Consider the following 22,749-nt stretch of genomic DNA (forward strand, 5'->3'; position numbering starts at 1 on the left):
GCGGGTGCTAATAGCCGAGCGCAGGTAAAAGAATTACAGAAAAGCAGGAAAAAAAAACGGACAGAAAAGCAGTTTAAGTAAAAAAAAAAAAAACCCCAAAAAACTCAGCGTCTGTCTTCATAACCGGCAGCCGCGGCGCGGTCGCGTTAGCAAGGGGGCGCCAAGGTCGCATCCCACGGAGCCCGAGCCACTTCACACACAGACTCCCTGCCGAGCCAAACCCAAGTGAGGGCCACACGGTGGCCAAACAATATAAGAGCGGTCGCACAGATAAATACGTGAGCACATCGGCAACAGGACAGGTCGCGAGTCCAGGAACACTAGACGGGACTGATCGGTCTTAGGCTGCGTTTAAAAATCCTCCGGTCCATCACCCTATAAGGAAACATTTGCCGCCCTCAAACTGTTATGGTTGCTATGGGATCCAGAACGATCCACCAGTTCAACCACCTGGAATGCCCCAAAAAAGGCCAACACAAAGGCAGTTCAGAATAGGCAAAACTCAAAAGAGGAAATACCCAGCAGGCACTCCCACAATTGCAGTAACCTGGCGTGTGTTATGGGTAACCTCCCATGGACAGACTGGGGCAAGCGACACGACCACCCAGGCAATAAACGCCTAACCAAACAACTATCAGACGGATTTACCCCAGCCATGTGCCTTAAAAAGAAGAAGGACAATCCAGAAATGTGCGAGGCAACAGAAGATTTTGACAAGCCTGCCTCCATGGGGGAGGTGATGTAATGGGAGAGCAGCTCGTCAGAAACCGGATCCCCAAGACCAACCATGTGCAGTTAAGAATAGCAAAACCTTGGATCACCCACACAGATAAGAGGTCCATGTTGACGCCGCCACCGATGACCTCAACAAATGCCAAGCTTCAGGACTCCGTAGTTCCAAAGGAAATCCGGGTCGACAGCGCCTTCCGAGTCAGCGTTCGGCGCCAGCTTCCAAAACTGCTCCCACTTAAAACGAGAGAGAGAGTCAGCTAATTTGTTATCCACCCTGGGAACAGGCCTCGCAGAAACCACTGCATTTAGCTGCAAGCAACATAAGAGAAATTTGCGCAGCAAATCGGCTACCAGAACACATTTGGCTGACAAATTGTTGATAACCTGGACAACTCCCAAGTTACTGCACCAAAATCCCACCCTCTTATTTTGTAAACGCTCCTCCCATATGACCAGCGCAACCCACTATGGGAAAAAGCTCCAAGAAGGTGATCTTCCCGCTCGAACCCGCTAAAACCCAGTTATCCGGCCAAGCTGCTGCGCACCCTGCACCCTGACAGTAAATACAAAAACCAAATTATGAATTAAACGATACTTTCCAAACTCCTTTTTTGGAACCACCGCTAGAGGAGAAATAATCATTCATGCAAAAGGGGGTTCCACGTGGGAAGACTGACTTAGAGAATCCGCTCGACGAGCAGACGAAGAGGAGGAAGACGAAGTGTACGAGGAACTGGAGTCAGAGGAACTAGACCTCCTATAACTGCCGTGTCGTTTGTGTTTCCTACTCCCTCCTCAAGCTTGTCAACAACTGGGACGGACTCAGAATTACCTCGGCCCCCGACTGCGCTGGTCACACAAGGAGCCACAGCATCCGAGGCATCTGTCACACCCGCCACGGAAAGAAGAGGGCCACAAGGTCTCCCAGAAAGCAGACCCTGACTGACGGCACCGACTGTTGTCCCGGAGAGCAAAAATTCATTAGAGGGCAAAAACAAGACATTAACAGGGAGGGTGCTGGGAATAATCCACTGATAGCATCAGCGCCCTAACCAAAACTCACCTGGAGCATCAGCGCCCTGTGACACTGCAGGCTGGGCTGGATGTGAGGTAAGAGCAGGGCCTGAAAGAGAAGAACCGGCAACTGAAGCCCTCTGACCTGGATCGGCAGATGAAACGCCGGAGCTGATGAGCGCTGAGGCTTCCTGGCTCCACCAACTCTCAAGGCTTGAAGGACCTGGACGATCGGAGGCGTTCCTAGAGACTTCTGATACTGAGCTTGCAAGTCCTGCAACTTTGATTGTCCGCTTCACTTCAGAACCAGATAGAGAGAGAGAGGTTATTGGAGCTTTGTTATTTTTGGGATGCAATGTCAGGGGGTTCCCGGATGTTGCACGGGAGACACAGAAAAAGAGAAAGGCTTTTCTCCTCATGAGAACGCAGGTATTACAACTGGGGGGGCTTTTTTCCTGAAGTTTTCCTGTAAGTGCCTATTTAAGCACAAAGGTAATTCCTATGTGTTTTATGACCCCCCACATCTGTCTCAATTCTTGGCAGGGAAAGTACTCCCAAGCTCCACAGAATCCAGAGACAACGAATGTAGTTCCTGAAATATGTAATAATCTTGTAAAAGCTACTGATGCAGTCTGTATTTCCTTGATATTGCTATCTGCAAATCTCCTTCTGTAGTGTATCTCCTACCCCCTCCATTTGAGGGCTAGATTCAGCACGGAAATGATTTGATTTGTGAAAATTATTTACCTATTGTGAAATAATGATATTTCTGTATTTCCTATCAAGAGTTTTCTTGTTAAATTATGTAAAATTGCATAAACATTAAAAAAATACATTGACAATCCAAATAGTTGTATCATTGATTAATGTAAAAGAAGAAAAATAATCTCTTGAAATTGTTTCACAGATAACTGTTGAAAGAACTTGAATATTTATTATTGTTGATTGCAATTCCAAATCCTTTTCTTTTGGTGAAAATAGAAATAGTAAAACTTGTTTCTTAGGAATTGTTTATTTCAGGGGTCCCTCGGGACAGGTAACCTAAATGTATCCATACCCCCCCTCCCCCCCGGGAGACTTCACAGGGTGGGTTCTGGACCCCCTTTCTGCACAGGAAACCCAGCAGGGATGAGGGCATCAATCAGTGCCCCCTGTAAGGTTCCATCTAGAGACCTTTGCAATACAGAAACATTTCCCACCCAGCACCCGCCAACCTCAGCCATGACAGCAGGAGAAGGTCTCTGCCACAGGGAGGCGCTGTTTACAATAATTTAGATTCTACTCACACAGACGTTTCCTTCCACCATCTGCTGAGAAGAAAAAACTGTCCCTGCAGAGCTAAAACCAGAATCGTAGCGAGCACACAGGGGTCCAATAGGGCTGTGGGTGATGGGAAGCCCTGGAGTGAAATAACCAAATCAGAAACTGCCTTTCAATAGCTCATTCAGTAATGGGGTCAGTGGGATCAGACCCATGGGATCGCTGGCAGTGCTGAGTCCTGACAGTGAGTGACAGCTAATAACAGAGCTCATCTCACAGACAAAGCAAGTGACTGTGCAAGCAGCCAATGAGGTTTGTAAAAAAAAGGCACAAGTACTGCAGCTTTCCAAAGGAATCTTGTACCTACCGGAAAGAAGGGCTGGAGAGAGACTGCTCAGCATTGTGCGAGTCTGCAATGAATCCGTAGGAACGGATGCACGGGGGAATAAACCAAGAGCACAGACCATTTACTAATTTCAGAGAGGCCCGAGATCCAGCGGGAGCTGCCGAGAGGAAAGACCCCACTGTAATTTAAAGGGAAGACTCGCAGAGTGGCCAATCAGGGAGGAGTCACATGATGTAAACCCACCAATACTGACAAAGAGGGGAGGAATCTATGAACGGGAATCTGAAGACCATGACACGGATAGACGGACCTGGAAGAGAACCTAAGGACAATTGGCTGCTTAAGGACGTGAAAGGAATATAAGGAGATGAGCTGTCTAAAGCGGACCTGACGGAGAACTTAGAGCTAGGAGATAGGAGGAAACGGACCTGAAAGAGAACTGATGAAGAAAACGTAAATGGGCGCGTGAGCCAAAAAGAGGATTTAAGGATTCAAAAAGACGCTTAAAGCAATGTGCATTAGAGATCGTCCATCTAACTATGTATTCGCGGGCTAGGAAACTAAACATTCATAAAATGGATATAGAATACGTCCCAAAAGCAGACGGCAAAAACGTGTGTATGCGATAAACCTCTCTGTTGCTCCGGTTGCCTATTTATAATTTTTCTACTCTATATCAAGTTTCCGAAGCCGTTGGACACCGGTTTATCGCTTTCACACGTTTTTGCCGTCTGCTTTTGGGACGTATTCTATATCCTTTTTATGAATATTTAGCTTTCTTACCCCGCGATCTCTAAAGCGCACTGCTTTTAACCAATGCAGCGCATGGGGCGCGTCTTTCCGAATTCCTAAATCTCACTCTCCCCCTTTACGTTTTCTTAATCGGTCCTTTTTCAGGTTTTGTTTTCAAAATTCTTATTATGCTTTAGTTCTCTTTCAGGTCCACCCAGCCTCGGATTTAAATCCTTTTTTATGTCTGTGTTAAACAGTTCATTATCCTTGCGATCACTTTCAGGTCCATCTTTACCACATAATCAGATCCTTGAGTTCTCTTTCAGGTCCGCTTTCATGCATTTCATATCTTTAAGTTTCCTATCAGGTCGCTTGGCTCCCCCCCTCATAGGTTTTCTGTCTCTGTCAGGATTGGCGGATTTATTTCACGTGACTCCTCCATGATTGGCCACTTTCTTTTGGTGGCTTCCTCTGCCTCTATTCCCTTTAAATGACAGTGGCCTCCCTGCTCGCAGCAGCTTTTCGGTCGATCTTGGGCTTCTTTGAAATTACTAAGTGGCTGTGTGGTCTTGGTTTTTATTCACGCCAGTGCAGCCTTCCACGGTGCATCTTTTCCTACGGATTAATTACAGAATTACACAATTTTGAGCTGTAACTCCTCAAACGTTGTTTGCGCCTGTACCAATGGTTTCTGGTATGCACTATATGCAATACACGCTTTTTTATGTAAAGTTTTATGCATTTCCCTTATATGCTTGCCAGAAATCTGTGTTCTCTGTGCTTCTTGCTTTTAGTGTTTTCTCCCACCATTGGGAAACTGACAATGCGCTTTGCTGCAGGACCAGAAGAAGACGCTAAATGGTGCAGAAAGGACAGATCTGCTGGGAAACACAGAGCTGCAATCTACAAAATACCACGAGATGGCGCTAAATGGTCCAGAAAGGACAGATCTGCTGGAAAAGTAAGTGACTGTGGAAGCAGCCAATGAGGTTTGTAAAAAAAAAAAAAAAAGGCGCAAGAACTGCAGCTTTCCAAAGGAATCTTGTACCTACCGGAAAGAAGGGCTGGAGAGAGACTGCTCAGCATTGTGCGAGTCTGCAATGAATCCGTAGGAACAGATGCACGGGGGAATAAACCAAGAGCACAGACCATTTACTAATTTCAGAGAGAGCCGAGATCCAGCGGGAGCTGCCGAGAGGAAGGACCCCAGTGTGATTTAAAGGGAAGACTCGCAGAGTGACCAATCAGGGAGGAGTCACATGATGTAAACCCACCAATACTGACAAAGAGGGGGAGGAACCTATGAACGAGAATCTGAAGACCGTGACCTGGGTAAAACGGACCTGGAAGAGAACCTAAGGACAATTGGCTGCTTAAGGACGTGAAAGGAATATAAGGATATGAGCTGTCTGAGAGGACCTGACGGAGAACTTAAAGCTAGGAGATAGGAAAGGACGGACCTGAAAGAGAACTTAAGGACAATTAGCGACTTAAGACGAACTTGAAATAGAATATAAGGATAGGAGCTGTCAATGCGGACCTGAAAGAGAACTTAGAGCTAGGAGATAGAAGGAAACAGACCTGAAAGAGAACTGATGAAGGAAACGCAAATGGGCGCGTGAGCCAAAAAGAGGATTTAAGGATTCAAAAAGACGCTTAATGCAATGGACATTAGAGATCGCCCATCTAACTATGTATTCGCGGGCTAGGAAACTAAACATTCATAAAACGGATATAGAATACGTCCCAAAAGCAGACGGCAAAAACGTGTGAAAGCGATAAACCGGTGTCCAATGGCTTCGGAAACTTGATATAGAGTAGAAAAATTATAAATAGGCAACCGGCGCAACAGAGAGGTTTATGGCATTCACACGTTTTTGCCGTCTGCTTTTGGGACGTATTCTATATCCTTTGGTGGCTTCCTCTGCCTCTCTTCCCTTTAAATGACAGTGGCCTCCCTGCTCGCAGCAGCTTTTCGGTCGATCTTGGGCTTCTTTGAAATTACTAAGTGGCTGTGTGGTCTTGGTTTTTATTCACGCCAGTGCCGCCTTCCACGGTGCATCTTTTCCTACGGATTAATTCCAGAATTACACAATTTTGAGCTGTAACTCCTCAAACGTTGTTTGCGCCTGTACCAATGGTTTCTGTTATGCACAATATGCAATACACGCTTTTTTATGTAATGTTTTATGCATTTCCCTTATATGCTTGCCAGAAATCTGTGTTCTCTGTGCTTCTTGCTTTTATTGTTTTCTCCCACCATTGGGAAACTCAGAATGCGTTTTGCTGCAGGACCACAAGAAGACGCTAAATGGTCCAGAAAGGACAGATCTGCTGGGAAACACAGAGCTGCAATCTCCAAAATACCACGAGATGGCGCTAAATGGTGCAGAAAGGACAGATCTGCTGGGAAACACAGAGCTGCAATCTCCAAAATACCACGAGATGGAGCTAAATGGTCCAGAAAAGACAGATCTGCCGGGAAACGCAGAGCTCATCTCACAAGATCCAGCGGGAAGCTGCCGAGAGGAAGGACCCAGTGTTGCCAGGTTTTCACGAAAGAACAAGCACTTTTCCCAAAAAAAAAAAAACAAGCCCAAAACAAGCCCAAAACACGTGAAGTTGAAACTTTTTTTTATTTCTTATAACATTGAACACTTGAAATACTTTTGTAATGCACACATAATGGCTGAGTTTATTGTAATAAATTGTAGCTCTCACAGTTAACTAAAACAAGTGTGACAATTGATATCAGCCCGTTCTTCATTGTCTGTAAGGTCAGCATTGTCACGATACATATTTTCATTGAATCGCTTCAGCATATTACTACCTGGCAGGAAGCTGGTACAGCAAATACCCTGGCGTCTCATGCCATAACGTACTTGCAATATTGCCAAAAGAGTTGCATTTGCCATACGGTTTCTTGTCTTGGACTTTATTAAATTTACTTGAGAGAATACTCTTTCAACATCTGCCTTACTCAGAGGCGGTGCTAAAAGTGAAAGAGCAAATAATGCTAGATTCCCATATGCACGTTCACCACTAGCATCTCTGAAGTTGTAAACTTCTGTCCATAGTGCTTCTCGGTTTGTGTCATCAGCAGTCTTCCATTGCACCATTTCTTACCTGTAGTCAGCTGGTATAGACAAGCTTTTTTTGCCAAAATAAGGATCTTTTTTGTAAAGGTGATCTGCTGCAGGGAGAAGAAATGAGGAAAAAAAAACAAAATTAGATGAAAGCAAAAGTGGTATAGAACAAATAAAAAAAATATTACAAGTTTCCATGTCACATTTCTTACCTGTAGTCAGCTGGTATAGACAAGTTTTTGCCAAAATAAGGATTTTTTTTTATAAAGGTGATCTGCTGCAGGGAGAAGAAATGAGGGAAAAAATAGATGAAATCAAGTGGAGTAGAACAAATTAAAAAATACCTGCCTCTCTCACTCCTTCCCTCCTCTGAGCACATTTCTGGCCCCCACATCATCATCATTCCCCTCTCCCCATCGAGCACATTTCTGGCCCCCACATCATCATCATTCCCCTCTCCCCATCCAGCACATTTCTGGCCCCCACATCATCATCATTCCCCTCTCCCCATCCAGCACATTTCTGGCCCCCACATCATCATCATTCCCCTCTCCCCATCCAGCACAGTTCTGGCCCCCACATCATCATCATTCCCCTCTCCCCATCCAGCACAGTTCTGGCCCCCACATCATCATCATTCCCCTCTCCCCATCCAGCACATTTCTGGCCCCCACATCATCATCATTCCCCTCTCCCCATCGAGCACATTTCTGGCCCGCACATCATCATTCCCCCCTCCTGATACCTGGCTGTGGCTGCAGTCTGATTCCTTTGATGTTGCTGCTCTGAGCTCTAATGCCGTGCTGCTGGCCTTCCCGTTCCAGGACAGTCTGCTGCTCTGCCCACGTGCGATGCAGTGCTGGATGGAGGACGCGGTGCTCAGCTGGCTGGGTCTACTCTGCCCACAAAACGCGCTCTCCTCACGTCAGGACCGGGTGTGGCGTGCATTTAAAGCTCTGTCTGCTCACTCCGATTGGCTCTTACTGCTGCAATATAGGGATAGGATGCGCCTGCTAAGGACACAGGCTTCATCGCAGCAGCAGCAGCCAATCAGTGTAACATGATTCAGACTTCAGCGCACAGGTCCCGCCCAACAAGCCCAAAAAAACGCGACCGAAAGAAAAAATAAGCCCAATTAAAAGCAACCCGCGAGTCGGAAAAAAAAAACGCGAATGACTTCAAAAAGAAGCCCCATCTCGCGGTAAATAAGCGAGGTTGGCAACACTGCCCCTTTGGTCCTTTTGCTTCACCTTCTCTTGTAGCGCTTGCCGGTGAAGACAGGGAAGTTCCCCTTCTCCCACGGGTTTCATGGATCCGTTCTCATTCAGGTCCTATCGTCAGTTACAGTTCTGCTTTAAGTTCTCTTTCAGGTCTTCCTTTACTTTTCCTCTCGCCTTTTTCCTTCCTTCTCCGAGATTGGTGGGTTTGAACCTTGTGACTTATTTTTGGGCGGTGTTTCTGGCGATTCTGGAAACACTTTTTTTTTCCCCCCTTTTAGTAGGCGCTTTTGGCAGCCTCCTTCTCTCTCTGCCCCCTATAAAAGGTCTCTGGTTGCAGACCTGGCTCTGTTATGACACTGCCTGTGCATGAAAGCTTTGTATTGCAGTGGGAGGGGGGGTGTTTGCTTTGTAGCACCTTCCTTGGCCTTGCAGGCTTCCTATACTGTTACTCGGTCAGCACAAATCTTGGTGCATGTGATACCGAAGGATTTGTTATACCTAAACACGTTTACCTAAGTCTGTATTTCCCTATAGGAGGTGTTGATCAAACAGAGGAAAGCTTCATTTGTAAACCGTTGTGATCTTCACTTAGAGCCACCGCTATGTAAAATAACTTGATACATAAATAAAATACATTCTGCTCCTCCCGAATTGCCAGTGAATGGGTAATTCGATTACAGCGGCCAACCTTTACTATTCTCACCTGCATTTCACTTTTTTTAACCTCTACCACCTTCGCCTATTAACAATGCTCCTGGTAGGTGTTGCATTGGTGAAGTCGCTGTATTTGGTTCAGGTGGTTGCTTAATTTGCACTTAATGGATTTTACCATTTCTCTGTTTTGTTTGTTTGTTTTTTAGGATGCCTGGTTTCTATACAACTTATAAATTATTTAATACACCTTACCTTGGTACCCATTCTGATTAAGTTATCTCAAGCATTCTTCTCAGCCTTGGTTGCCTGCTGTTATGACTGTTCTTCCTTTGCTTTGTCTTGATGTTTTCAACTGTGGGAGAATTTGTTCCCTTTGGGTCCCTCCCGATGCAGCCCCCTACGGTGAAACGCGGCCATGTCGAGGACCTGTACTCCATGAGATGAATTAGGCAGCTATAAATAAACACTATCTTGAAGACACAAATTTGAATATCATTCCATTTACCTGGAACAGTATCAGCTTTGGTCATAGCACTTGCTTTTTTGCATGTTTCAGCATTTACACGCCTGCATTGGGATTAACACAGTAATAATAATACAATTCCAAAACAGAGTGGTCACCATACGATGCCAAAAACACCTTTTAAAAAAAAAAAGTATTTTTTTAATGTACTTCAATGGAGTAGAGACAAAAAGCAGAAATTAAAAAAAAAAACCTAACCAAAGAAAAACATTTTGCATATTGCAGAGCGTTGGTCAGATACAATCTGCATATTTTGTGGGTGCATCAAAAGATGGTGAAATTACTTCTTACCTGATCATTTCCATTGCTCTAGAACAGGCAGGCCCCATGCACTCCAAGCAGCAGAGACCACCGACTCTGATCTCAGCTTGCCAGTATTCTCCGTCTCCAGCAGAGGGTGGACGTGCTTACTGTTTCTGTTGAGGTAGGTCTGTCAGGATCCAAACGGGCTGGGGTGTTCCTGAGGGGATGGCAGAGGCTTCCTGCCTCAGATGAGCTCAGCCCATTAGCACGTCCAGGCAGCCCTCTCCCGCGAGGCAGAGATGTGCAGACTCCCAGAAGGGTAAGGCAGCCTTGGTTTTGATCTTGCCTCTGCCTGCCTTCTGGGTTTCTCCCCCTCTAAGCCTCCCTCTCTTTCTCTATTCCTCAGGCTGCAATAAGCAAGGCCATGGGAGGAGGGTTGGGTTTTTTTTTCCCCTTACACCGGCTGTCTCTTTAAGGGGCCGATGCAATAATTCTTGCGGAAAGCGGGGGCTGAGTTTTCAGCGCCTGCAATGGGGGGGCCCCATGCAATAGGCAAATTAGGGGGGGGGGAGTCGCGCTAGCAAGGAGGCGCTAGGGTCACTTGCGCGACCTTAACGCCTCCTTAGTAAGGCGACCCCGTGGCGGTTGTTGGTTATGAAGACCGACACCGGTAAACTCGGCATCGGTTTTCATAACCGGCCGTCTTCCGGTTATCCCCGCGCTGGCTCCACAAAACCACGTTTGCTCTGGGGCTTACGCCGCTGAGGCAGCCAACGAACCCTCGGATCCAGCTTCAGGTAGGCAGAGATGGATTCAGTAACTTGGCTTCCAAAACATTTATTAGAACAATAAATTACAAGACGCTCACGGTGAAGCGTGACGTTAACTGTACAACGTCGGGGACTGGCGCAGCTGTGATCAGTTCCTCAGATGTTTTAAGTTGAGTTTATCTGAAGCAATCTGCAACCGTGATAGAAGCTGGGGATCAAACTGCAAATGCTTAGAAGTAAATGTCTCTTTCTAAGGGGTTTTTGTGGACAAAAGGATACAGGAGGGACAGGTAACTCGCTGAGAGCCTCTTTCCCCTCACTGAAAACCCCTCCAAGTAATAAACTGTCCCAGGCTGCTTTGGGTCAAAGGGATCAATAGAAATTGGGAGAAACACACTGAGGGGGGGGGGGGGGGGGAAGGCAGAACAGGCAAATCTCCAATCAAACAACAGCTCTAATGACCTGATAGCGAAAAGGTCCTATGCCCCGCCGAAAATCTAAGACAAACAATATCACAACAGGACGCAGGTTGGCAGTGCCATAAGGGAAAGATGAAAAAGCAGACTGTGAAGACAGAACACGCTCTGAAATATTGCCCGCTGGATCTTAATGTTAGCGATGAAGAGTTGTCCATCCTCATGATTCAGGTGGAGTGCAGAATGACACATTTTTATGGTGAACTTGATCAATGCAGGCTTCACTTTGTACTTTTCAAGGCAATTTATTATCCAGGAGTGTGGGACGCTATGAAAGGCTTCCTCATAGTCAATCCATGCTATACTGAGGTTTCAGCTCTTTATACAGCTGGCCCCGGTGGCTTTATTCAGCCTCAGCTGATCCTTGGTTCCATAGGCTCCTCTCGTTACCTTTCTGTTCTGAATCCAAGATGTTATTAGAGTCGATGTGATCGTATAGTCTGTCTGCATTGAATGCAGTGAGCAGCTTGTAGATTGTAGGAAGGCAGGTTATTGGTTGAGGGTTTTTCAGGACATTATCTGGCTCTCACTTGGAAGGAGGAGGGCTCTTCCTGTTATTAGCCATTGAGGAGTTAATTCTGGCTGTATCATCAATTGGGTTTTGCAGGTAGTCAGATTTTGTTGGAGGGAGTTTATATATTTAAGCCAAAAGTTGGGCTTTCCATCAGGGTCAGGACACTTCGAATCTGGGGCTCATTTTAACCTGACCTCTAACTCAATTGCTGTAACTTCGGCCATTCCATAGTTGTGATGTTTGCCTTTTCTGTATTCGCCCGTATGCTGGGCAGCCATTCTGCTTCTCTCATGTTCTACAGGATCTTCATACAAATCTCTCTAAAATGTTTGTTTCGGTGGCATTTTAACAGCTCTAAATATTCTTATCCAAGTCTTTAACATTTATTTTGCTGTCTCTCTTTTCTATTTTCTTCATATCTTCACAGCTTTTGTGCTTCTGCTGTTATTTTTCATTTATTATTGAAAGATATGGATTTAAAGTCTTTTTTGGTTTATGCAGCATAATATTGGTTTTAGTGTTTGGATTTTTCTCATTATTTCTAGTGGCCCTGATTCTCTGAACTAACAACTTAATTTTTTTTTTCCTAACATTTATGTGATGTCAATAGATGGCTCCTTTCTCTCCAGTGTGGATTCTTTCATGTATTCTTAGGGCTGAATAATCCTTGAAGCTTTTATCACACACCAAACATTTAAATGATTTCTCGCTCACTGGTGCTAAGTGCGTCATTTCATGCAGTCGCAGGTTAACTTTCTGAGTAAAACATTTATCACATGCAGAACATTTAAATGGTTTCTCCCCAGTATGGATTCTTTCATGTATTCTTAGTCCAGATATATACTTGAAGCTTTTATTACATTCAGAACATTTAAATTGTTTTTCACCAGTGTGGCTTCTTTCATGTATTATTAGGGCAGATTTACATTTGAAGCTTTTATCACATACAGAACATTTAAATGTATTCTCTCTTGGTGGTAGCATGTGGGTCATTTCATGCAATCGCAGATTACCTTTCTGACTGAAATGTTTATCACATACAGAACATTTAAATGGCTTTTCTCCAGTATGGATTCTATTATGAATTATTAGAGCAGAATTGCACTTGAAACTTTTGTCACATTCAGAACATACAAATGATTTCTCTCTCGGTGGTGGTATGTGTGTCATTTCATGTAGTTGCAGGTTTGTTTTCTGTGTGAAGCATTTATCACATGCAGAACATTTAAATGGTTTCTCTCCAGTGTGAATTCTTTCATGTTTTGTTAAGTTAGATTTTTGACCAAAGCTTTTGTCACATTCAGAGCATTTAAAAGATTTTTCTTTCAGTGGTGGCATATGCGTCATCTCATGCAGTCTCAAGTTACCTTTCTGAGCAAAGCATTTATCACAGACAGGACATTTAAATGGTTTCTCTCCTGTATGGATTCTCTCATGTATTCTTAGTGCAGAATTATCCTTGAAACTTTTGTCACATTCAGAACATTTAAATGATTTCTCTCTTGGTAGTGGCATATGCATCATCTCATGCAGTCGTAGGTCACCATTATGAGTGAAGCATTTATCACATGTAGAACATTTAAATGGTTTTTCTCCCGTGTGGCTGCTTTCATGTATTTTTAGTCCTGATATATACTTGAAGCTTTTATCACATTTATAACATTGAAATGATTTCTCTCTTGGTAGCACTGTGTGGGTCATTTCATGCAGTCGCAGATTACCTTTCTGAGTAAAACGTTTATCACATGCAGAACATTTAAATGGTTTTTCTCCAGTATGGATTCTTTCATGTTTTTTTAGGTCAGATTTGTAACAGAAGGTTTTATCACATTCAGAACATTGTAGTGGTTTCTGTCCTTTGTGGAATTTCTGATGAATTATAAACTCTGATCTGTATGTAAACCATTTTTCACATTCAGTACACTGAAGTGGTCCTCCCCCAGCATGAATTCTTACATGCCTTTCCAGCTCAGCTCTGCGGGCAAAGCATTTTTCACACTCAGTACAGTTGAATGGTTTTTTTTGCATATGAACTTTTCTACGTGCCATAAGGTTTTTTTTCATAAGGGTTCTTCTCTCATCTTCAGTAACTGGAAAGGTTTTCTCCCTTCTATGATATGGTTGGATATATGACTGACTTGACCTCTCTGTGAGCTTTTCCCCACTTTCAATCTGTTCTTGGCGCTCTGCAGAATGCGAGTTTGTGATGAAGTCTTCCCAAGTCTCATCACTTTTACAGTGGTTGGAGTTTCTCTCTCGTTCAGTACATGTGCTTGCTCGCTCTCTTTTCCTGGATATTTCCTCCACCCTAAATGATAGTACTCTATTGATGCCTCCTGCACAGTCAGCTGATGGATCTGGACTGTCTCTGGAGAGGTCTCTCTGTTTCCATTCCTCCCTCTGCTGCCCATCACCCATTCTTTGTCTCTTCTTATTGTTCCTGAAACCATCACCTATTGGGATAAAAATGAGATTACAGCTATGGAGAAGAACATATAGAGGGCAATATCCCATAGGATTGGAAAAGGCCCCATATGACCTGCTAATTCTCTTTCCTTGAGTCCTATCAGACCAGTCCAGGCCCGTGGGTTTTGCTCCTCTACCAGCAGATGGAGGCAGAGAACAACTGGACACCTGACATCCTCTCATGCAGGCTGCAGCTCTGCCTTATTTCTATCACAAACCTTTTCAGCACTGGTTCCCCACCAACTATGGAATTAAAACGGATAAAACCATTAATCCAAACCCCATAAAACATGGAACGTGTAACCACTTGGCGGAAAGCTTTCTTCAGAGGAGCAGACAGAAGAATAAATTGGGCAGATTCTTGGACTGGTTTGGTAGGACTCAAGGTTAAAAAAAAAAAAATTAGCAAGACCACATTTTTTTTTTCCTTAACCTTTTTGTTCCGCCAGATCCGTCCAGATGCATGGGATGTATCCAAATAGCCCTCAGACCAGGCGGGATCCCAATGTATCTGCCCCCAAGAGATAATGCTTAGCAAAAGAACAGCGGGAGGACCAGGCTGCCGAATTGTGTGACGCTCTCAACAAGCTGCTTGTGCCCCGGCTGAACGAGCTCCATAGGAACCATGAGGAACCCCTGGAGATACAGAACAAGCTAACAAACAACACTGCCTTTCCTCTGGCCACAGAAATAGGGAACAATGATCCAATCTTCTGAGATGGCACTGCAGTTGGATTCTTTGCACATGAAGGAGGTAAAGCTTCCTGTCACTCTCCACCGTGCCTTACCTTCTTGAAAGTTAGCAGAGAAACTGCTCGATTCACGAGAAATGGCAATATTTCTTTAGGCAAGAAGGACGGTGCTCTACGAACCGACACCCCCGCCTCTGAATAGGTCAGAAATGGCTTCTCTGCAAGACAGGGCCCGCCGTTCCTTGCTGAACAAGTCGCCGCTTGAGTGTGCGGTTTTGAGCGCGAGATCCTTGATGGATGCCCACCCTCGCAGGTTCAAAAGGAGCTGCACAGAAGTACCATGCGGCGGTCCCACGGTGATGACAGATGCTTCGTTCCTCTCAGGCAGCGTGAAATATTCAGGACACTCCCTGAACCAGCCCTCAGTAAAGCCCAATTGCTGCTACCTGAACCCTGAGGAAATTAAACGCTAAGGCTTTTCGCAGCCCATTCCACAAAAAGGCCAGGATGAACAGCACTGGAGCCTCCTCTGAGTAACCTCTCTTTCTCCTCTCAATAGCCAGGCCGTAAGACAAAATGGAGGCCCTGGAGTAATGGATCCTTCTCTGAGGAATCCTTTGGGGATTCCCAGACTTTGAGCCTCATCGAATCTGCACACCAAGATCATCCAGAGCAGCAGGACCATCAGGCTCCAGGGAGCCCCAGTTCTCTGTAGCACTCCTCCTACCAGCAGATAGCAGAACATGGCAGGTCTACTCCTGAGGACCTGCGTGTTCCTTGAAGTAGTCCTGAGGTCCATCAGAGGTCCACCCCCACCTGGATACAAAATTAGTCAGAATGCAGACTTCACCAGCTTCCCTTCCCTGGAGCTTAGCACATGTAAACTCACAGTCCGCCGGCACATTTTCCACTCCCACAACAGGGGCTGCTGAGGCAGGTGCCTTTCTGACCACCCGAGCAAGAGACACCTCCATGGCTACCTGAAGGCTGCGGATACCTCTAGGTCGATTCGTGTGTGCCACCGCAGTGCCATGGTGGGAAAACGTTTACACCACCCTGCTGTGGATCATTGATAAGAACTCTTGTAAGGCCTTTCCTATGGCCGAACAACCAACCTGCTTCCATCGTACTCCAGTGACCCTGAGCCATCTGACCCTAGTAGTGCGCTCCCCATCTGCTCAGACTGGCAGGTAACATCACAGCTGCAAAGCTGTTCTACCCCTCTAAGCCATCAGGTAAGACTGTCTCTGGCTTTGACTCAGCTCATAATCCTGAGACTGAGCCTCCAATGATGGCGAGGAGTCTGAAAAGGACATAAGAACCTGCCATACTGGGTCAGGACCAAGGGTCCATCAAGCCCAGCATCCTGTTTCCAACAGAGGCCAATCCAGGCCATAAGAACCTGGCAATTACCCAAACACTAAGTCTTAGTCTTAAATGTGCCCCATGCTAACTTCAGGGAGTGCCCCCTAGTCCTTCTATTATCCGAAAGAGTAAATAACTGATTCACATCTACCCGTTCTAGACCTCTCATGATTTTAAACACCTCTATCATATCCCCCCTCAGTCGTCTCTTCTCCAAGCTGAAAAATAACCTCTTTTGTCTTTCCTCACAGTGGAGCTGTTCCATTCCCTTTATCATTTTGGTCGTCCTTCTCTGTACATCTTGGGCCTACTCAAACCTGGGGGAGAGAACCCATCCACACCCCCCCCCCCCCCCCCTGCACGTCTAATATCTGCTAGAGAGAGGAATAACAAGGAGCAGAAAGGCTACACATGACCCTACATAAGCTGTTGTCAGTGATCTGGTTTGTTCTCTGTCTCCATCTGCTGGCAGGGAGGCAAAACCCATGAATCCGGTCTGGCCTGGTCTGCTGGGACAAAAAGGGAGTGGAGTTGCTTTATAGACTGGAATCAGCAGATGAAGTCCAGAGCGCATGAGCAGAGGGAAGCAGACCGGGTCTGACCTCATCCTGCTGGTTCTGTGCCTCTCATCCTCACCTCCAGTCTCTGCTCTGATTGCAGTCACTCACCAAAAACTCTGCCACTCCCTGCTGGAGACCTGGGATTTATTCAGGACTCGGGTCCCTGCACCTCAGATCTGTCAGCTTAAAGTAACTGAACCCTAATGACTCAGTAATGAGAATTTAACTGAGAGCCAGTAATAAGATTCCCCTCTACATGTAAAGTGTAACATTCTCCATAGCCCATATTTTATGATAAATTAATGTTCTGCTCACCGCTCTTGGTCTCAGCCTCCTCCTCTCCTCCCTCCTGCTGCTCGCTGACAGGAGGATCCTCCATTTTCAGGATCTCTGCTGTGGGGTCAGGGCTGTGACCTCGGCTGCCTGTTAGAGAAATGGGAAATCATCTTCAGCCTTTACCCAGTCTTGGACCCTGACCCAAGAAAAGAGAGAAGGCAGAGTAAAAGACAGGAAAGAGGAGAAGAGGAGGTAGAAATGGGACAAGAGAGAAAAATATCTTCAGCTTTTACAACAGTCTTGGATCGCAATATTTGGCTGAAAGGGAGTTGACGGGAACCGCATGTGCTACAAAAAATGCAAGCGTCCTGGTGGAAGGGTTGAAAAAAACCTTCAGCTACACAAACGAAATCAGGACAGGTAACGCACACAGTCCCCCCCCCCGAGGTGCTGAACTCTACTGCAGTCTCCCGCCCTCCCTTCAAACCCTCCCCTGCTTCCAATGTGGGCCCCTCCTGCCTCCAGCCGCTCCCAGTGGGGGGCCCCCACCAGCCTCTCTCTCCATCTGCCAGCACCGCCTGGGTCACGGAAAATTAAAAAAAAAAAAAACACAAGCCGCCGGACAAGAGGTCGGCCGGGGCACCTCGGAGCGGTGGCGCCGAGAGGGGAGAGCGGCAGGAGGGAAGAAAGGATGAGAAAATTAGTGGGGGGAGGAGAAGAGGCAGCAGGGGTGGAGAGACAGGGCAAACAGGGGACAAGATCGAGGAGAGGAGAGGCTTGAGGGAGGAGAAGAGGAGGTACTTATGGGTGGAGAGATGGACTCCATGAACAGGAGGAAAGCACAGGACAAACACGCGTTCCACAAAGCAGAGGTCAGAAGTCAGGGTCGTGGATTACAAACGCCTCGCCCTCGTGGTCTCAGCAATGTTTGGATCGGCCCAGCAGTACCTTTAATGCAAGCTGCGTCGCCTGCTTCCTGCAGCTCCTCACAGGCGCCTGGGATGCTCAGGTTCCCTCTGTCCTCAGGTCTCGGGGGCTCCGTCTCGATTCCCTCTTCCTTAAATCGGATTAAGAGGTCCGGTTTGACACCGGGGGAGCCTGTTACAGGGGGAGGGGGAGAGAAAAAAAAAGGATAAAATGAGAACGATATCGAGCCGTGCTGCCCGGTTAAGCTTAAACCGGATCCTCAGCGGCAAAGCCACTTTATTCAGCGACGCCACTTTATTCAGCAGGATGACTTTAGGGCAGCACCTTCCCTGGGTAACTCAGCCTTAATCCTGAAACCCCCACTCCCGGACCAAATCCGGTTCAGCCGGGTAAGAGTTATCCGACTAAAATCTTAGCCAGAGAAATCAGATTTTCACATTGCGCGGCTAAGTGCCAGATTTAGGCGGGCAAACCGACGAAATGCGCATCCCGGAAAGTTTAGAGAAAAAGTTACCCCCCAGAGCTCGTATTTCCACTGCGGGCGAGCTTGGGATTGTGCCGCGGGCGCTGCCGCCAGTGCGGAGCGAAGGGAGGGCGCTGCTGGACTGATCATCATCAGAGATCCATGCTGCGCCGGGGAAAGGCGGCCCCCGCGACCGACGGGTTTCGTAAAGGTAACCCCGAGAGGGAGGACTATCGGAGGCTCGATGCGGAGGATACACGCCTTCCTCCGCGAGACGCACCATTCCTCCCGCCCGCGCTGAAAAGGTTTCCCGCAAAAAAAAAAAAAAAAAAACCCACAAAACAGTAAAGTGCCAGCCCTCTTTAACAGGATTACTATTCTGACGCGGCCGCCTGCCGCCCTCAGTCCTACGACTCTGCCGTGGAATGAGCTGGCCAAGCTAGGGCCCTCGCGGGCCAGCCCCGGCCATCGCCTCTCCGCCCGGCCAATGAAAGGAGGATCCGCCTGACCCGGGTTTCCATTTCCCGACATTCAGATATCCGTGAGGGACCTGCTCGGCAGGGACGCTTCCCGCACGTGAGACGGTCGCCAAAAAACAGCGCACTCAGCGAGTGAGGGGAGCATCAGAGATATATCAAAATCATAACGGGATTCCATCAGAAAAATCCAGTCCCCTGGGTAGCGGAGCTGGGGGGGGTTTTGTTTTTTTCCCCAATTTGTGGCATTCCTGACCTTGCTCTGTCATTGCTCAATCTTACGCTTCCTTTGAGATACAAACTCCTTCTGTGGGCTTCCCTCTCCTTCTACAAATGACTGTTCCTCCCCCTCCTGGCTCCGTCATTCTGCGATTCCTGAGAGCCCTAACTCCTTATTGCTGGGGACTTCACCGTCCCCTGGTCTGCAGGATGACATTGGGCATTCCCTTCTACGCTCCCTGTTTGGTCTTTTCACCTCCTCAGTACTCCTGGGCGCGCACAGAGGTACTGAAGTGCATGAACCCTAACGCAAGCTTTAATACTCATTACGCACGCGTTAGCGTACGACACCTTTAAAAGGAATTAGCACCTCAGTCTGCATGAATCCTCGTTAGCTTTAATTCAGACTTAGAATCAAATCAACTCATCGATGTTTAAATGTTACTGCATTTTGTACCGTGCCTTGCACTAACCCACCAGCTATGCAAAACTTAACCGTGCTTTCTGTACGTGCGGAAAAGGCACGCTCCATCTCCATGGCTATAAATCAAGCCACAGTCCTGAAGGAAGGGCCTTACTGACTTAACCCCCACCCCCAAGTCCATCAGATGCTCCCTCTCCCCTCCACCACCACCCCCAGACAGCCAACCTCAGCCAAGGTACAGAGAGACACTGGGAGCGAGAGAGAGAGAGGGGGTCGGCCTCTTACCCTCCCGGTGCTGAATTCCTAACTGGCACCGCCTGACCTTAGTACAGACGCCCGGGAGGAATCGGATACTTGCCTGGTACAGAAGGGTGAATCCCTTCAGGCGTCTCTGATTCAGGAGGATCCAGGAAGGGCAGATCTGCCTCTTGTTTAACGCTCAGTGAGAACACAGACGTTACAAACGGAAGGCCTGGGATGAGAAAACAAACGAGTCTAGGAGGAGTCACCCAGGACCTGCTAATATTATATTAGGAAATGGATTGGAAGTCTCCAAATGTTTGATGTTAATGCCCCATCTCCTGGGATCTGAAAATGCAGAGCCCTTTAAATCCAGAACATTTACTTACTGATGCTGGGGTCCTTCATGGTTTCTTTCCCCTCCGGCTCCCAGTGCTGAGGGAAATATTTCTCATCTTCCTTCTTAATCCTGAATACAACATCAGGATTAAGAATTGAATAACCTGCCAGTAAAGATAGCAAAATTACTTATAAATTGTACTTGTAGTGCCCTAGAATAATTAAAAAAAAAAGATAGACAGTCTAAGAGTATTTGTGTGACAGAGCTTGGTGAGAAGAGACACTTGCAGGCTGCCCTTTGATTACGATTAAACCTTGGAGGGTTCTGGGGCAGTCATTTCTGTTCCTCACCCTCCTAGCTGGAGGCATTGCAGGGGTCAATCTTCTCTGCCAGCCTGTGCCCTCCTGGAGAGGAGGAGTCCCAGCTTCTTATCAGGAGCATCTGAGAATGAAAACCCCGGTCCTGGGATATAAAGATAACTCTCTCTAGAGGCCAGTGAGAGGCAGAATGAGGATACATGACCCGTGACATCGGGTCACCACCTGAACGAGTTACATGTCGCTCAGTATTGTTATCTAGGGCAGAGCTAACATATATCAGCAGGATAACATAGCAGAGTACGGTAATAAAAACAACACACAACACAGTAATAATTAAGAACATAAGAACCTGCCATACCGGGTCAGACCAAGGGTCCATCAAGCCCAGCATCCTGTTTCCAACAGTGGCCAATCCAGGCCATAAGAACCTGGCAAGTACCCAAAAACTAAGTCTATTCCATGTAACCATTGCTAATGGCAGTGGCTATTCTCTAAGTGAACTTAATAGCAGGTAATGGACTTCTCCTCCAAGAACTTATCCAATCCTTTTTTAAACCCAGCTACACTAACTGCACTAACCACGTCCTCTGGCAACAAATTCCAGAGCTTTATTGTGCGTTGAGTGAAAAAGAACTTTCTCCGATTAGCCTTAAATGTGCCCCATGCTAACTTCATGGAGTGCCCTCTAGTCCTTCTATTATCCGAAAGAGTAAAAACCCATTCCAGCTCCCTTCTACAATCCCGACCGTACCATTCCTCGCTAAGAACTGAATTACCAGGACCCTAATCCCTGGCTCCCTTATCAGAGCTAACAATAACCCAGCACACAGATCCCGACCGTCCCCTGACCTCCATGGTTACCTGTGGCCCTGCCAGGAACTTACCCGAACCAAAAGATTTGACTGGAAGCCTTTGCAAATAGCCACCCCTTCAACCTTTGTCTGAAAGGTCGGGTAATTTAATTCCCGGTGGCAACTGCACAGGGCTCTGCCTCCAAAGCACTGGCAGGTAGTAAATACAGGCCGCGTGCCTGGTCAGACCTCTACCAGGCTGGACAGACGTCCTGGCGCTTGCTGACAAGAGCGGAGAGAGCCCCTGCAGGCCTACAGTCAGCAGCCATCCTGCAGGGTGTGTATGGGTGAGAGATGATAGAAAAGACAGACTTACCCCGGGACACGAGGACGCCGTGAATCTCCTTGATGACCTTCTTGTACAGCTCCTTCTGCCATTCTCCCAGAATGTCCCACTCCACTTCCCAGAAATAAGCAGCCACGTCCCTGAACGTGACCGATGCCTGCAACAGCAAACAGGACACCCCTCAGTCCCCCCTTCTCTCTCTTCATCTCCTCTGGTCCTCGCTCTCCACCACCTACGCCTCAGCTGTACCCTCGTCGTCTAATCCCTGCCTCGCCTGCTTGAAAGCTGCAGTTCCTGCCTCCTGGGGTCCCCCCCCCCCAAAAAAAAAAACCCATGCAACACAGCCAGGGGACCTCTCGCTCCCCATGTTCCTTGATTCCCTACCGCCCCCTCCTCCACTGTGGCTCGGGTTACAGTAGAGTGGGGCCAGCGGGTCCCTTTGCTTCTAACCTGCTCCGTTACTGCTGGCTCCTCTCTCCCCCCTCCATCAGTCACAACAGGTGATCTGACTGCAGGGGGGGGGGGGGAGGGACCCCAGCGGCAGCAGGAACGAGCTGCAGGCACCGGCCACACTCTCCTACGGGCTGAGACGCCTCTTCTTTGCCCCACAGGACTACGTTAAAGGCAGGAAGCAGCGGGGGCTACATGGAAGGGGAGGTGCAGCCCAATGACATGATACTGGGGGGGGGGGGGGGGGGAGGGCACGGCTCCAGGGCCTGGGGCAGTTGCCTCGATTTGCCCCTCTCCCAGGGGGCAGCTCTGTATGTTTTTCTGCATGCTAGGGCAGAAGGAGAGTGTCTGCATGCCCCCTCCAACCTCTTAATCTCTGCTGGTCCCAGGGGTGAAAAGGTCTTTAAAAACCCTGTGCTGTCCCTTGAATGCACAAGAGGGCAGAGAAGGATTTCTTACCGGATCAGACACCAGGGCACACATTGCCCTCCTCTTTTTCCTCTCAGTCCTGCAGGTGCTGGGAGGGATTCAGAGGGGGCAGGGCTGATTCCTGGGGGCTCAGATAAAGCCCCTGCTCTCCCCCTCTGCAAATCTGGGGCTTGCAGGGATTTCCGGTCCTGGGGAGGAAGAAAGTTTCTGCTTTTACTCTGAGCCTTTCCTGCTCTCTGCAGGCACTAGAAAAATCCACAAAAATAAATGTTAAAAAAAAAAATATATATATATATATATATATTATGAAGGGATCCCTTTTTTATTGGAATAAGACAGCAGACAGGCTACTTTATATTATCAGAATGGGGAAGCTGTAGTTGGAGCATGCGCAG

General features: G+C 47.3%; 2 protein-coding genes and 1 long non-coding RNA gene across 4 annotated transcripts; 1 reads left to right on the plus strand and 2 right to left on the minus strand.

Annotated features, from left to right (window-relative positions):
* The first annotated feature begins 4,608 nt into the window (after window positions 1-4,608).
* Window positions 4,609-6,845, plus strand: LOC115080889. 2 transcript variants are annotated; one of them, XM_029585350.1, is made up of 3 exons: window positions 4,609-4,778; window positions 4,879-5,045; window positions 6,377-6,845. In XM_029585350.1, exons 1-3 carry the CDS (start codon window positions 4,769-4,771, stop codon window positions 6,809-6,811), a joined length of 612 nt encoding a protein of 203 aa, XP_029441210.1. In that variant the 5' UTR covers window positions 4,609-4,768; the 3' UTR covers window positions 6,812-6,845. The 2 variants fall into 2 exon arrangements, with proteins under 2 accessions (XP_029441210.1, XP_029441211.1); XM_029585351.1 differs by having other exon boundaries at window positions 4,924-5,045.
* Window positions 6,846-7,138: 293 nt separating this feature from the next.
* Window positions 7,139-9,056, minus strand: LOC115080890. Its single transcript, XR_003853697.1, has 3 exons — window positions 7,916-9,056; window positions 7,383-7,447; window positions 7,139-7,277 (listed from the first exon to the last, which is right to left on the minus strand). It is a non-coding gene; the product is annotated as an uncharacterized LOC115080890 (long non-coding RNA).
* Window positions 9,057-10,507: 1,451 nt separating this feature from the next.
* On the minus strand, window positions 10,508-22,669 carry LOC115080369 (oocyte zinc finger protein XlCOF6-like). The gene is made up of 7 exons (XM_029584514.1): window positions 22,385-22,669; window positions 21,506-21,632; window positions 20,068-20,181; window positions 19,797-19,910; window positions 17,878-18,027; window positions 16,969-17,076; window positions 10,508-14,023 (listed from the first exon to the last, which is right to left on the minus strand). Exons 1-7 carry the CDS (start codon window positions 22,406-22,408, stop codon window positions 12,174-12,176), a joined length of 2,487 nt encoding a protein of 828 aa, XP_029440374.1. The 5' UTR covers window positions 22,409-22,669; the 3' UTR covers window positions 10,508-12,173.
* Between the last annotated feature and the right edge of the window lie 80 nt (window positions 22,670-22,749).

This window comes from Rhinatrema bivittatum, chromosome 19 (genome assembly GCF_901001135.1).
Source record: "Rhinatrema bivittatum chromosome 19, aRhiBiv1.1, whole genome shotgun sequence".
Taxonomy (NCBI): Eukaryota; Metazoa; Chordata; class Amphibia; order Gymnophiona; family Rhinatrematidae; genus Rhinatrema; species Rhinatrema bivittatum.